This window comes from Lissotriton helveticus, chromosome 7 (assembly GCF_964261635.1).
Source record: "Lissotriton helveticus chromosome 7, aLisHel1.1, whole genome shotgun sequence".
Classification (NCBI taxonomy): Eukaryota; Metazoa; Chordata; class Amphibia; order Caudata; family Salamandridae; genus Lissotriton; species Lissotriton helveticus.
The window spans coordinates 1,063,782,059-1,063,798,523 of NC_136068.1; the positions used below are offsets into that span (position 1 = coordinate 1,063,782,059).

The 16,465-nt window shown below is 44.1% G+C and overlaps 1 protein-coding gene across 1 annotated transcript in view; it reads right to left on the reverse strand.

Annotated features, from left to right (window-relative positions):
- Positions 1 to 783: 783 nt before the first annotated feature.
- LOC144769776 (galectin-3-binding protein-like) overlaps positions 784 to 16,465 on the reverse strand; it is a 39,079-nt gene continuing 23,397 nt past the window's right edge. The window contains exons 3-4 of the mRNA XM_078653959.1: positions 5,942 to 6,209; positions 784 to 2,712 (exon numbers count right to left, since the gene is read on the reverse strand). Of these exons, the coding sequence (XP_078510085.1) occupies positions 1,710 to 2,712; positions 5,942 to 6,209 (1,271 nt within the window). The 3' untranslated portion in view covers positions 784 to 1,709. The remainder of the gene's footprint in view (positions 2,713 to 5,941; positions 6,210 to 16,465) is intronic.

Genomic DNA, 16,465 nt, shown 5'->3' on the forward strand with positions numbered 1-16,465 from the left:
CAGTTACATACATGTCGTGTCCCTCTAGAAGGGTGGAATGCTACCCCGTCGCCAGAATTGGCGAGGGGGTAGTATTCCAATTCGTATGACACCTTACTCGACATGTTTTGATAATGTTATACCAGAGTTAGCATTTAACCGCGAGTTTGATAATGCACTTAAGAGTATATGGTATAGTGTTATCATGGAAACAGCTAAAGGACTTGGTTTCGAAAGCTGTAGACAGGCTCAGCTCATGCTAGAGCACCATCTCGCATAATTCCAAGCACTCTGCCTTCAGGATTGATAAGGCCTGCCATAGGAGTGACTGATAGGAGGATATGTGTCCATTTTTAGGGTTAGATATAGGTATACTATATCTATAGCAAAGGGTGATTCCACCACCTTGCCCCAGCTGTCATGCAGCCAGTTGTGTCAGTTTTAGATGGCCAGCCAGGGGTGGCATAATACATGCTTCAGCCCCTGGTAGGCCCTGGGTACACCTATGCCCTGGATACCTAAGGTATACTGTACAGGGATTGATAAGGTGGCCCAGTACCAATTGGTAAATGCACCTAAAGTACATGGTGGTCAATTTAGAGAGAGAACAGCTAGGCTGTGGGTCTGATTAGCAGGCCCACAGCCAGGGAAAGTCGTAAACCAGTGAAGCAAAAAGCAAAAATCTGGGGTGACCATAGGATTGCAGACCCCACTCTCCTACACTCTCCTACAAAATCTCTCGCGGAGAAGGAGCGGGGCTCTGCCCTGCAACGCCACTGGAGACCTAAAAATGACAGTCTCTTCAAAATTCAAAATGTTTATTCATTAACATGCAGAAATGTTTCGCCTTTAGTACATCAGATTATATCAGTGCATTGAGAAGTATATTCATGCTTCCTCCCACCCTGACAACAATGCCAATAGTGAACTACAATTGAAGGTTTTGTACAGTGTATATCCCGAAACACATAGTTCAAGGTGCTCTTACATGTGAAATAAAACAATTGTCTAGGATTGCACAATTTGGTCAAGTCAGGAAGCTGGATTTGATCGTAGGTTTTTAGCTTTCATAACATGCATTTCTATTTCATTCCAAATCAAAATGAAGTTACTTCATTTTTAAACTTGACTTTCCCGAGGTTATGATAGCAATAAAGAAGGCTGGTAGAGGGATAGCGATTCAGATACCGCTAACAGAGTATTGTCAACTCTATGACTCTTATAGAGACTAAGGCATTATTTAGAAGGCAGTATGGAATAAAACCCTGAAAATAACTCCATGACTCACTGACCACACCATGTACATGCTTCGCTTCCCCAAAACCCACCATACCCCCTATCTCGCTAGCATCAGTGAAGCCCTTGGGCACAGAACATACCATATTTTGTGGTCCTGGGGAAATGGTTCCAAGTACCTATGTCCTATATTAGCACAGGCCTCTATATTAAACTTACTGTGAAACTCTTTATTCACGCACACCTCTAGTCACACTAAACATAAGCCCCATCATTCCCTCTCTTTCCCTGGGAAAAAAAGAATTAATTTATACCTGAGACTTCTTTAATTTTTAAAGAAGGGCTCATTATTTCCTTAGTCCTGTATATGGCTGATATCAGGAGCATGACTTTTCACGCCTCCACTTTATTACGCATTGACTAACGGGACTCATCGTTATGGCTCTATCTCATCAGCAGTAGGAATTCAACTTAAGGCTACCCAGTGGGCGCCCCTATACAATGGGGTCTGGTAGGGCTGTGTACATAGGACGGATAACCAGTACGAACCGGGAATAGCCGGAGGGACAGGGGAAGAGGGAGCCATTTTCCCCATTGGGCACCACGACCAGTCTGTCCTTGAAGTCCTGGACTTCAGTAATGAAATCACCTTGGCAACGCATGAGAGCTTTATTCTCATACCTTATGGAGGGGTCTGTGGGATAGGCATTGAGACTCAGAAGAGGAAACGAGCCCTCAGGACAGTTAAAGCCATAGTTTCTGCAGCTCTGACTGTTCGTATGGAAGCCAGCATTCCAAGACATAAGTTGTGACCTAAAGAGAAAGCTGGGGTGAGTGGGGGTCTGGAATGATTGATACGCCCCGTAGTAATAGTTGTAGTCTTTGCTGTTCATCTGGAACGTCCAACCAGGAGAGGTATAGATCCTGGGTGTGAAAGGGGCCTCGGTCAGGTTCACGTGTTGCACCATGGTTTGGAAGGAGACCGTATGGAACTTTAGAGCTTCTAGTACCTGGCCCTGTAAGAGGGTCTCAAAATCACTGTAAAATGACAAATTGAACTGCAGCCGAAAAAGGTCCTCAGGTTGTATCATGGGGAAGCGAATCTCTTCAATCAGATGTTGATCGAGGCGGTGTAATGCCTTCCACCTTTCCAGTGCTCTAAGCAGGGAGAGCTCATCTCGCACCACTACATCGGACCTCACAAGCAGTGCTCCGAGCTGCTCCCGGCTGAGATCCAACCAGGCCTCGGATTCAGTGAATGCTTCACAGTTCCAGGCAAGGAACTGCAGGCAGAGCTCTGCTAGCTGGGGGTCTTGACTAGCGAGGGCGTAGTTGTATAGATCCAGCTGGGCATGGAACGTGGGGTCTTCTGGAATGACAAGAGAGAAGAGCTGGGCACAGAACTGCTGTAGTTTGGTCGCTCTGTAGTTAGACGCTATTTTGTGGAAACACTTGACCGAAGACAGCGTGATTTCAATGCTTCTGGTGTAGAGATACCTATAGGGACAATGGAGAAGTATAGGCACGTTAAATTTCAAAGATGCAGATTTTTTGCTGAAAAACACAATTTAGTGAGATTGGCTGCAATGCTGCCATTTGATTGTGTGGATATAGGAGGTGAAGATTGTAATTTAGCTTGTTAGGTTGGCTGAATTTATGGAAAATGCTTTGGAGCAGTCAGGCGAAGTTGTCCTAATTAACCAAAACAAAGTTTCCTGGCATGCACAAGTAGGTTATTTTCGAGCGGCAGGATGTCCTGCAGGTAAAGCGTGGAGACCTCGTTTGGCTGGAAGGATGCATAGGGAACAAGGAGGGAGTGGGAACTGAGTGTTGTGTGGAGGAAGCTGGTGTTCTAAGAAATTGTGATGAGTGTGTGGTCCGAATGCTGGGCTGCTGGAATGAAGACGGGTGGCTGTGTGGCAAATGCTGATGGTGTAATATGGCAGGGCGCCATACACGGACAGGGTGAAGGGGAATGGGACTTGCTTGTAGGATAGGATTAGGGATTGCTTTCAAGCAGAGCCAGCTCAATGGCTGACCCTGACCACAGTGGGGACAATTTTGCACTGCCGTGAAAAGCTACAGGTGTTTTGTTGAACTTTTTCAACATTGCCAACCATCCTGCATTGATCTACATCATGCAAACTAGGCTGGGCTTTACTGGCACAATCTTACAATGCTCTACCTCAGCAATGATACCTAGAGACTAGCCATGCCTCCGACAGCTTATCCCAACGGCACAGTGAAAATATGACAGCATTTATGAACACTGTGGACTGAGGCTTCATTTGTTATAAGTAGTCTGCAGTTCTGGCTGTGAGAGCTGTGAGGAGCTAAGATATTCATAAGCAAAGACTGAATACACTACAACTGCAGAGTCCCCCTGTTTGCCACCCTGTAACCAATCATTGTAACTTTTATTTATTAGTCATCCTCGCAGACAGCAACATCAAGATCCACTGGTATGCTAATGACAATCAACTCTATCTCAAAATATCCTCAACAAACGACATACAGAGACACAAAAGCCTGCTCCCAACACATCCAAACCTGGGTGCCAACAAACTATGTGATGCTAAACCCCACCATGACTGAATTCCTCCACTTTACCAATACCAAAATTCACGTATTCAATCATGGCTCTTCACATTAAACCTAACGGGCTCCACGCCACATCTGACAAAACAGGCCAGATCTCTGTGATTCACCCGCTACTCGAACCTCTCACTCAAAGAACACATTGTTGAGAAAAACAAAACAGCCTGGCTCCAGCTCTCTCTCCTGAAACAAAAACATATTTTCTCCTAGCAGAAGAATTCAGAATTACATTTCATGCCCAAGTCCTTTCCTACCTCAACAGATGCTAAGCTTTCCGCTAAAGCATCCCCGAGACCATCCTCACTCCTCTGAAAGGCAAACTTTCTACAGCAGAATTGCTCTTTGAGAAATCCAACAAGATCACTAAAGAATCTACACTGGCTCCCCCTGCAAGCTTAGGTAAACGTCAAGATTACAAGGCCCTCTACACCATGGCCTCTGTCTACCTTTTTAATAATATGAGAAGGTCAACACCAGGCTTTGGGACAAATGTTTGCTATATCGGGGACCAAATAGAGACTTTTTGTGATTCCCTATTTTGTAATTGTAAACATCCTTGTACAAATGTGTCTACGATTCCCCGTGGGTCGCAAATAGACCTACCTCATTAATATTCATTAGGTAGGTCTTGGTTTGCGACCCATTGGGAATCACAAAAATCACATGGATGGTGGCCTGCTGGAGTCAGCAGAACACCATGTCTGTTATTGCTTTTCAATAAAGCAATGTTTTTTTGTCTTTTTAAATGCAGCCTGTTTTCCCTAAAGGAAAAAGGAATGCGTTTCAAAAAGAAAAATTAATGGTTTTCTTTTCATTAAAAAAAAAATGTTTTTGCAAACATTCCAATTTGCGTATGGATTACCACCTACTTGAAGTAGGTGGTAAAATACGAATGACTTGCAACCGCATTTTAGTCGCAAAACATTCACGCATGCCATTGTGATTTGGTATTAGGAAGAGACTCCCTAAACATGCCCCTTTCTAATACTGAATCGCAAACCCAATTTGCGATTTGGTAATAGGTTACCTAATCGCGAATTGGACCTTTGTACATTAAAAAAAAGTTTTTTTGTAGTTGCAAACTGCCCTATTCTTGGAATCGGGCCATTTGCGACTCCCTAGTGTCTTTGACATTGCCAGATTAGAGACTAAACATTGCTGGATGGAGAAAACAGGAAAACAAACCTTCTCGTTTCTGCCCTCAGGATCTGTGACAACATTCCCTCTGACATCAGAGCAGGTCCATCCCTCCAACAATCCAGAACAAATTGAAAACTCAATTCTTCAAGGAACTTTATCTCAGATGGGTTGACTTCGCAACCCTTCTACTGGCTCTACCTCCTCTATGTGTCCCCTTTCGCCAACGCATCCCCTCCGAGGCTTACGCCCTATGCAGCGCTCTGTTGGTAACCAGTTAGGTTTGTGTTTTAGAAATTCCAAAACATATCTACATACAAACAAACATACTTGTGAAGGATTGCTTCTCTCCCCATGTAAGAGGAGCATTGCAATTCAAGTAGGACAGCTCCTTCACATGTGATAGCTCTGAAGTAGCAGGCAGGTACTAAACAATGACAGCAGTGGATACTACTATGATCCCAGAAGTAAAGAAGTCTTAGCTGCAACTTTTCTATCTACCTCTTTTTTCTTGTCTCACAAAATTTGAAGTCATCATGAAGCGCCCTAAAATGATAGATTGTTTAATGTGTTTAATGGGGGGGCACATATTTGATCATTATTGCCCTCTTGTGGCAGCGTTGATCGTGTCCTTGGATGACCTTTTTACAGTGGATGAGGAGGTGGCCTTTTCTTCACTAATTTTGTAACTTACCGAATGGCCAATTATAAGATGCTTCTATTTGTTTATACTTGAGTCTGATTCTACACATCAACTCTTCCAAGCCTTTCTCTTTAGTTTACGTACAGAAAGCATTTGTTGTCTCTTTGTAGTCGGTGATGCTCTACATGTCAAATATGGCTATGCCCTACCTCTTGGTCCCATAAAGAGTTTGGTTAACATAAACTTCGCCAAATTGTGTTTAACTGTGGAAAGGCTAACATGAAAAGATGGCATGTGGTCTGTGGAAGGAGGAAGCGTTTCATCCTGAAGGACAGGAATGGTTCTTACCTGATGAACGAGTCCACGTAGGGCAAGCACTCCTCATCCACTAGGACCGTCGAAGTGTTTCCTTCATGCCTGAGGAGGGACGCTGCCTCGCTGTTCAGTGACAGGATGAGGCTGTGGGCACAAAGCTCCTCGGACTGTGAAGCGCTATCTTTCCCCACCACAGTGATGCGGAAGTCGCAGCCCCGGCGACTGTCATACAACTGGCTAAGGGACGAGGCAAGATCTGGAGACCAGTCAAACAGGTGCACCGACTCATTAGCGGATGACTCTGTAGAAAGGGCGGGAGAACACAGATTAAACTATAGGTAGACATAGAACGCTGCAGTTTGATTTGGAGATAGTCAGTTGTTGCCACGTTATATATGCACACCTTTTCCCCTCGTCTATCCCTTTACTATAATTCTCAATCTAAAACACTGCCTAACATATCCACCACTTAAATTACTTTCATATTTCACAATACTAATTCCTCACTAATCCTTTATGGGTTACGGAGTAGCGTGCTACTCGCCGAAAAAGCGCTTTGATGCCTCAGCAGGTGTAGTAAGAGCTATATAAATGCAATTACAATACAATACAAGTATACGTATATCAGACTGAAAGCTTTGGGTCAGTTATTATGTCTTCTCAAATGTATTAATTCAATTTTGCATTCTAGGTTTGTATATGCGGTACAGAACTTAGTGCCAAGTGTCCCCATGTCATCAGTTACACTTGATCAGTGCGTGCAGTGGGATGAAAAATGTAGGGAGTGGGCCTCTGAAAGGAACGTGGCCAAATAAACATACCTAGAAATGCTTTAGAAGACGCATAGTCTCTGTAATTAAGGGTGCAGTCTAATAAAACATGTGCCCTACATTACTTAAAACAGTGTGCCACCTGACCTCACACATCAAACATATACATCTAAAATAAGTAACTTCTTTTGGCTATGACAATGCGAGTTAGCACAGATTTTTATTTTATTCAATATCACAAAAATGAGTAAAAACAATAATATTGTTGTGAATAATTAGAATTGATAATGTTTCAATTCTGAAAAGACAGGATTCTTAAAATATGAGATTGTCAATTAAACACTACAAATGTTGGTGGTTGAGGGCTGTGATTTTAATTAGCCACAAACTATCACCTCCCACTGCCATCGCTCCCTCACTTAAACTCTTTTTCTACCCACTTCTCTCCTTTTGAAATCTCTCCATCTGCATGTCTCACACTTTATCTTCCGCTTACACAGATGTACACACGCGCACACGCAAGTACACACTTTTTCCCTTCTTGACACATTTCCCTTAAAAATGGTAAACAGTTGGCATGTATGTATGTGGCCATCGCTCTGTATGCTCCCATGAGCAGGTAGGGTGAACAGCTTTATGGCCCACTGCCAGGCAGCGTTAGAAACTCACAGTGAATGCAGCTTCTACTCCAATTCAATTGTGCCTTGTCATGAATACACATCCATGCCCTGAACTCACATAGGCATCTGGAGGCTACTCAATTGACAGTATGTGGTAGACAAGATTCAAATCTTGCATGAAAAGCAACATTTAGCACATGCAACATCTGGGGAAAATAAATACTCTTAGTGACAAGGGATACATACAACATTAAGTAATGCATGTGAAAGGAGAACAGTTACTGCGCCTTTGACTAGGATTGTCTTAAGGGGCCTTAATACTCTTTTGCTTATACATGTAATTGTAATTTGTACTTGTAAAGCGCGCTAATACCCATGGGTGCCCTGGCGGTGTAACGCATACCACTGTGGAACCCTTCCTGGCTTTTCCCTGTGAAATGTCCACTCCTGGGCACCCCCAAGGTGAAGCCAGGCATCCTAGCGCTGTTGGGGCAGTTGTGGAGATTAAGCAAGCTATTGCCCAGAGTTGCAGAGTGGGACCCATGATTAGAATAGGCACCGAGGCGAGAATTATCAGGTCCGAGGAAATTGAGCCCAAGACCCACCTAGGCGGGAATTGAACCCTGGTCCCAGGCCAGACCTCTGCATCAGGGTCTGCCACTCTAACCATTAAGCCACACTTCTCCACATGAAAGGACATCATGTTAGGTTACCACTGGAATGCAATTGTTAGGTTTTGGCTTGCTTGAGCTGTCTGTTGGAGATCTATTGTTTCTAATACATTACATATACTTAGAGAGGGATTTAGGTGAGTCCTTAATGGCCATTTTAGAATCGCAATTCTTTCATTGAAAACCCATTCCAAGATGCCCACATGCACTGGTGAATATTTTGCCATTAACTTATACCAATGCAAACAATAATTGGCCAAACGGATAACTCCAGATCAATGGTCTGGCCATTTTGGTGCAATATTTTAATACCCTAACCCAGAAGAAGGACCCTAGATTGGGAGGGTGGGGAAGTATTATCAGTTTTGGAATTTACCCATGAAGAAATGCTGATGGTCATCTCTAATAGCCCCAGTGGTAAGGCCCCCAGCCCGATGGGGTACCAATGGATACCTACAAGGCCATTTCCTGATCTTTGGGCCCCACTTTTAATGAAGATATTCAATGCAATGGGAGCCAGATACGTTTCCCGCTCTTGGTTTACCTTACTGATATTCAAAAAAGGATCAAGGGACAACACCAAATGCTATTGACCGATCTCTCTACTCGACTCTTCAGCCAAACAATTGGGGAGAGTCTTGTTGGAGAAATTAAAAGTGTGGGCAGACGACAACAGAGTCATTTCGAAAGCCCAATACATGTTAAAGAAAGGTTTGGGGACACTTGAGCAGGAGCTTAACCCGAACCTCCTAATGAGTAAGTATTGCTAGGCCAAGGAGGGAGCTTTATATATATATGCTTTCTAGACCATAATTGCGCCTTCGATTTAGTGAACCATGGAGGATTATGGGAGTGCATGAATAAGTTAGAGGGGCCTAAAGAGATTGTTGCATTGTTGGCCCACCTATATAGAAACCTAACAGCCAAGATGCAGTTAGGAGTCAAAGTGGAATTAACTCCACCCGTTGATATTGGGAGGGGGGTGAGGCATGGGTGCGTACTGGCACCCTACCTCTTCTCCCACTATATCAACGGGGTGGACAAATCACTGCAATCCCTAGGTGTAGATACTCCCAGCATTGGGATACATCAAATCCCAATCCTGCTGAATGCCAATGTTGCGGCTGTATTGGCACTCTCTCTCAATCGCCTGCAAGCTCTAATTAATTGTTTCACAGAATATATAATAATAATGCATTTAATGAATCTACAATGTTTTATTCACAGTGTAGACAAAACCAGGATATAGTATCCGACATTACTCATTTTGAAACGGTTGAATAGTGCCCAAGGAGTAAGGGAGAAGTGATAAGGTGAGGATAGTGCAGGTAGGGAATAGTGACAATAAAATCAGACAAAAATCTGACACATTTATAAATCAATTGAAATGCACAGATGATCATGAATCAAGGTAATCACTTAAAGAATCACATGCCCCACGTAGTACATTATATGCAACAATTTCAAATGGGGAGCTGGAATGTAGAGAACAGTTGTCGACGTTTCGACCCACAGATGGTGCAGGAATTAGTGGAAGCGGGGTCTTCATCAGGACGGGTTTGGGACTAGCAACCTATTAATATCAATATTTGAGTATAGATTACTAAACCCATTTAGATCAAACCATAGTTAGATTAATTTAGATAAGCACACACTTAATATTACAACTAGTCTAAATACCCGTGAGCTTAAGTGGATGTTTTTCTTCAATTCAATACAATCAGGTCTCAATGAACATGACAGTTCATTTTCCCAGCTAGCTACACTGCCTTGACACTTTGCCAAATATTTTCTTACTAACTGATATCTGTGTTTTCTCTGGACTTTCATATGTAATTATCATTATTGGACAGGCACACCTGGGATGGTGCACTTTTGTTCATATATTACTATGCTCAGGTATGTTAGACAACAGTATTGCATTCAATGTATTGATATATCCCTTGGCACGATAATATGGCCTTCCCATTTTTCAGAACTGACATCAATGCATATGTGTCATCCAGGTTTTTGCCGTCATGGGACAGGTACACCGTGGAATAGACATTTCTGCTCATATATATCTATGTTCTAGCATGATAAACAACAGCATTATAAATGAATGTACTGACGTCAGCTTTTCGAACTTTGTGGCAGTATATCATGGCCTTACCATCCTGTGATAGGTACGCCATTTCATTTACACTTTCACCGATTGATGCTTTGCCAGCTAATATGTCAATGTACTCGTACACTTTAGATAAGCCATTCACAATTTGTCTATAATTGACTGTGTATTGCAATCAACGCGTCCATTGATTCTAACAAATATAATTGGCTCCCTTATAATACCGTATATACCCATCCACCACTAAGTGCATTATTATTATTATTTAATTTGTGGTAATTAGTTAACTTCCACTGGGACCCCTCCCTTCTCAGTACCTAATATGACCCAGGTCCCAGTGACTTCTCTTGGGTAAACCCCCCCTTCCATACCCTCACAGAATATATGACAGGAAAGGGGATGAAAGTAAATGTCGCCAACACGTTTACCATGAATTGTGGTTGACCACATGTCAAACCAAGCTCTTTTCACATCAAGGTTAACAAACTACAAAACACTTATGTTTTAGTTATCTGGGGATCCAGTTCTCCTCTGATCTAGATTGGAAATGGCACAAAGCAATCAGTGCCTTGAACATGTTCAGGAGCAATGAAGCCTTGGGCAGGTTTGCTTCCAAGTTAGGCATTAAACCCATTGAGGAGAGGTTGAAACTTTGCAATGTAAAAAGCATTGCCACAGTGTCTTATGGGGCAAGGATATGAAGAATGGAGGACAACGGTCCCCTACAAAAACAGGCAAATAAGTTCTTAAAAGCCTGTTGGCGGTGCCATTCTCAACCGCAGACCCCATTGTCCATAATGAGCTAGGCTTTGATTATCTTTCTGACATCCTAGAAAGCAAACCATTGAAGTTTTGACACTCTATATGGAGTAAACCACAGACCCAATGTACCAGAGACATTACTAGAGATTCTATGGGCGTAGACCAGGCAAACAGAATCCCATAGCTACATTTTATTAAAAAAATCCCTATAAGACCTGGGGCAGGAAAGACGAGACCTTTGGGCATTCCCGGAGGATATTGTTACCTATTCCAAAAGAGACCTAAGGGAGTAGGTGCTCAAAGAATGCAGAGAAAAAAGGGCCTACATAAACAAGAGTAAGGTCTCGATAGGACACTACGTGGACCTAAATGAGGGGGTCTGGATGTAAGTCTACCTTACCCTAATTAAAAACACCCACCATTGGTATCTTTTGACATGGTTCCGACTTTTACATTTACATCGCAAAATTGCATTCCCACGGAAAGAACGATGGGGTACGTTTACGCAGAAATGCCCATGAGATAAGCGGTCTGTCCAGTCCACCCAACATGTTATGCTTTTCTGCAGGTTTTATTCAGCCCCAGGAAGTTTTATCTTCAAACTCTTTTTTTAGCTGAAATAATTATTATCGGCAGGCTTTTAAGTACCTGTGTGATCTGACCAATTTGTTTTAGGGTAGCCATATTCCTCTCTTCTGTTAACCACCTTAGAGCCGCTTTGAATGTTATGGGAAACATAATCAATTAATCTGGGTGATGATTTCGTTTTTAACTTTTGGATATCTACCTAGTCTTTAATCATGGTCGAAAAATGATTTTATGTATTAATTTATTTAGTGCTTTAAAAAATCAGTTTTTAATATGAAATTGAATGTTTAAATTAACTATCTGAAATACTTAAGACTCTTTTATGGCTCGTTTTTACTAATCGAATAAAGCTTAAGAACGAACGAATGACCAAATGAATAGCTCTGCCTTGTAAAGCAGAGATCTATTGGCTTTGTCAATGCTTGTGTTTATTATTGCAATTGCTGAGTACTGGCTGGACACACCCCACCTAAAGCCGTTTTTTGGTTGAGCAAATCCAATATTTGTAACAAATATTTCCAAAAATCTAATTTTCACTTTTCCTGTTAGAAGTATGAGTTAAGATCTCCAAGATTTCATGTGGCAAACAAGGCACAAAGCTTCTTGGTATTTCTAACAGAGAATTTGTTAAACAACACAAAGTAACTAGTGATGTATGGTTACAGAAAAGCACAATTTGGGAAAGAATATATGGAATGATGTCAAGATTATTATAGGAGCTATACTGGTAATGTTGCACCAGAGGGCAGTGGGTGAACTTGATGCACTCTGAGGATTTTTCAAATTGAAGGAGATGGTGTTTGAAGGCTATTTTGATGTCTCTCAGGTGTGTCGCAATTTTTAGATTGAGGCGAAAGTGATTCCAGTAGAGGCTTGCTTCATAGTGAAAGACCCAAGGCAGACCCAAAGGACCTCAAGAACTTCCGGCCCATCTCCCTGCTCCCGTTCCCGGCGAAAGTCATCGAGAAGATCGTCAACAGACAACTGACCCACTTCCTCTAAGAGAACAACACCTTGGACTCATCCCAATCTGAATTCCGCAGCAGCCACAGCACCGAAACCTCCCTCATCACAGCCACCGACGACACTCGGACCCTGCTGGACAACGGCAAAACCGTAGCCCTAATCCTCCTAGACCTCTCGGCCGTCTTCGAAACCTTCTGCAACCACACCCTACGCACACGCCTCCACGACGCTGGGATCCACGACAAAGCCCTGGACTGGATCACCTACTTCCTCACCGACAGAACCCAGAGAATCCGCCTCCCTCCATTCTGATCCGAAGTCACGAAGATCACCTGCGGCGTACCCCAAGGATCATCCCTTAGCCTGACCCTCTTCAACGTCTACATGACACCGCTCGCCAACATCGTCCAATCGCACAACCTCAACATCATCTCATATGCTGACGACACCCAGCTGATCCTCTCCCTCACCAAAGACCCCACCACCGCCAAAATCAACTTCCACGAAGGAATGAAGGCCGTCGCCGAATGGATGAAGAGCAGTCACCTGAAACTGAACTCGGACAAGACAGAGGTTCTCATCCTCGGCTTCACCCCCTCCGCCTCGGACAACTCCTGGTGGCCGGCCTTGTTGGGAGCTGCGCCGACACCCACCAACCACGCATGCAACCTGGGGTTCATCCTGGACCCATCTCTGTCAATGACCCAGCAAGTCAACACCGTCTCCTCCTCCTGCTTCAACACCCTCTGTATGCTTTTCAAGATTTACAGATGGGTCCCCACAGGAACCAGGACAGTCACCCAGGCCCTTGTCACCAGCAGGCTGGACTATGGCAATGCCCTCTATGCGAGAACCACAGCTAGACTCCAGAAGAAACTTAAACGCATACAGAATGCCCCCGCCTGCCTCATCCTCGACATCCACAGCCACATCACTGCCCACCTGAGGGACCTGCACTGGCTCCCCGTCAACAAGAGGATCACCTTCAAGCTCCTCACCAACGCTAATAAAGCACTCCACGATGCCGGACCAGCATACCTCAACAAAGGACTCACCATCTACACTCCCAACTGCCAGCTTCGCTCTGCTGACCTCGCCCTCGCCACCGTTCCACGCATCCACCGAACGACCACCGGTGGCAGATTCTTCTCCCACCTCGCCACCAAAACATGGAACACCCTCCCCATCCACCTGCGACAGACCCCGGACTTGCTGAACTTCAGGAGACTTCTCAAGACCTGGTTGTTCAAACTGTAGCAGCCCCCCCCCCCTTTCTCCCTCCCTCAGCGCCTTGAGACCCTCACGGGTGAGTAGCGCGCTCTACAAATGTTTGATTGATTGATTGTTTGAAGTCAGTCTCAGTCTGCAAGCAGCTATAGGTTCACCAGCCCTGCCAAGTGACAAGCATAACAGATTAGACTAATGCATGTTAATGTGTGTTCCTGGATCACCACACCAAACTGCATTGCCACAAATTGTATTTAGCTCCCCTGGTGCATGCTTGAGGCATTTTGTTGTATACACATGTGCTGCAAGTGTATACAGCCAGTACTGCTTGATCTCGTAAGTGTATCCAAGATAGTCTGAGCTGGGCTCAGAGAAGAGATGACTATAGTTGCCATGGACATCGCCTCTGAGCCCAGCTTGGTAATTACAATTTAACAATCTGGCTTCCCCGCGTCAAAACCCTCTGTACAGCATGGTTTGTCATATATTGCAGCACGTATGACCATCTTTCCTGCCCAGACAGGGTCCTGGCACCTTACCAACCCTGAAAAACCACAGCAGTTTGCCTTATATCCACACCAAGGCTGCTGCCACGTATATAAAATCAAAAACAAAAACGTGATTAAAGGAATGCTTGAATTAATCTCTGCCTTCAGTGATCACTCGGGCCACATTCCAGACCATCATTTTTTGCCCTTAGTGCTATTCTAGACATAGACTCGCCTTATGCAAATAAATCTTGGTCCTGATCCAATAGGTATGGTCGAGCTCAAACTTCCAGACCAGGTACCCTCCCAAGAGAAACACAAGCAACCCCAGACCAGTTTCTACTTAGGTCTTGTCAGTGAGGTATAGCTTGAGTCCTATTGCACAGTGAGCCTGGAACCCATGTCTGGGCATATCCGTCACATGTAGGGTGTCAACTACAAAAACAAGGTGATGGAAGGAATGCTCAACTTAATCTCAGCCACTGGCAATCATTAGGGGCCACATTCCAGACCATTGTTTTTTGTCCACTGTGCCATTCTAGATAGAGACCTGCTTTATGCAAATCAGTCTCAGTCCTGCTCCAATAGTAACAGCTTTGCTCCAAAAGTAACTGTTCATCGCAAACTGCCAGCCCAGGTCCCCTTCAGATGGGAACACAAGCAACCCCCGGCCGTTTTTAACTTACATAAGTCTTGTCAGTGAGGTATAGCTTGAGTCCTATGTCACAGTGAGCATGGGACCCACATCTGGCTATACCCGTCATACCGTGTCAACTGCAAAAACAGGGTGGTGGGCATGATTGAGCTCTGGATTTGAGGTTGAACTCAGTGACAGTTTCTCACAGTGCCTGTCCATGGGTCATAAAGGTGTTATGACTATGTTATGTTGTTATGTTATGTGAATTTGTAGAGTGCGGCCAATCACCGGTGAGAGTATCCAGGCACTTTGTAGGGCAGGCCTGAGAGGAGAGGAGTAGATCATGCCTATTTCGTCTAGAAGAGCCATGTCTTGAGATTCCTTCGGAATTCCATGAGGGAGGGGGAAGTTCTGTGCTGTATCAGGAGGTCGTTCCAGGTCTTGGCTGCACGGTATGAGAAGGTGCGTCATCCTCTTCTGGTCTTCTTAATGCAAGAGAAGTGTGCTCTTGCTTGGGACACCGATCAAAGGTATCTGGTGGGTTGCTAGAAGGTGATGCAATGGTTGAGCTAAGCTGGACTGCAGTTGGGGAGCTTTGTAGGCGGGGTGAGAACTTTGAAGTTACATATTTCCTGGACTGAGAGCCAGTGAAGATTAATGAGGTTATTTTGCAGGGATGTTCAGGATGAGTCAGGTGGTGGCATTGTGGATGGTTTGGAGTCAGCGTAGGACATGGGCTGGGATTCCCACATAGAGAGCATTTCTGTAATCAAGTCTACTTGTGATAAGAGCCTGGATGTTTAGTGGGATCCAAATGAAAATCTTGCGTAGCATTCACAGGATGTGGAAGTAGGATGAAGAGACGGCATTGATCTGTCTGCTCATGGAGAGTTTGGTGTCCAGGATCATCCTGAGGTACTAGGCATGGTCTGCAGGGGCGGGGCGGAGGCCAACTTCGAAAGGCCACCAAGAGGCATCCCAAGGAAGTGGTTGTTGCTGAAGATTAGGACTTCGGTTTTGTCTTTGTTGAGCTGGAGGCAGTTGTTTTTCATCCAAGCAGTGACGTTGCTCATGCTGTTGGTGAAGTTTGCGTTGGCATTCAGTCCCTGATCTGCTCTCTGCAGAGCCCAACGAATGATGGTCACATATGTGCCACACTGAATTATCAATTCATTGAAAGTATGTGAAAAAGTGACACAGCTATCCCAATATTGACAACACCAAAGACAATTCTGAGTCAACAGGTAATTAGAGAGAGAGAGAGAGAGAGTGTATGCATGAAATAAACATGTTGAAGCAGGTGACACAAGGAAGTACATGCAGAAAAACAGAGTGAAAAGAGAGTGATGAAGAGGAAGGAGTTATAGGTGAAATATGCGTATGAAGAATTTCAGGAAGACGTGGGGGGAAAAATAGCACAAGTGTCTAACATAGTGAGTGACTGCAGAGGAAAGTCGTATGAAGGGGAGAAGGGGAGAATGGTGGTGATCGAGACACTCCAAAGATCGCTACCTTTTCAACAGACCATAGTCATATACTTTTTTATAAAAACAATAAGCTGTCCTTAGGACACTTTTTATGGCTGTAGTTAAGTTGGTACCGATTGGTTGCTTTCTGAGAGCATGAACATAGCATTGTAGCTTTAATAAAATACAAACAGTAATTTTGGTTTACTCATACAAAGTGTTCAATGATTTTAATAAGGACTTACGTTGTCCATG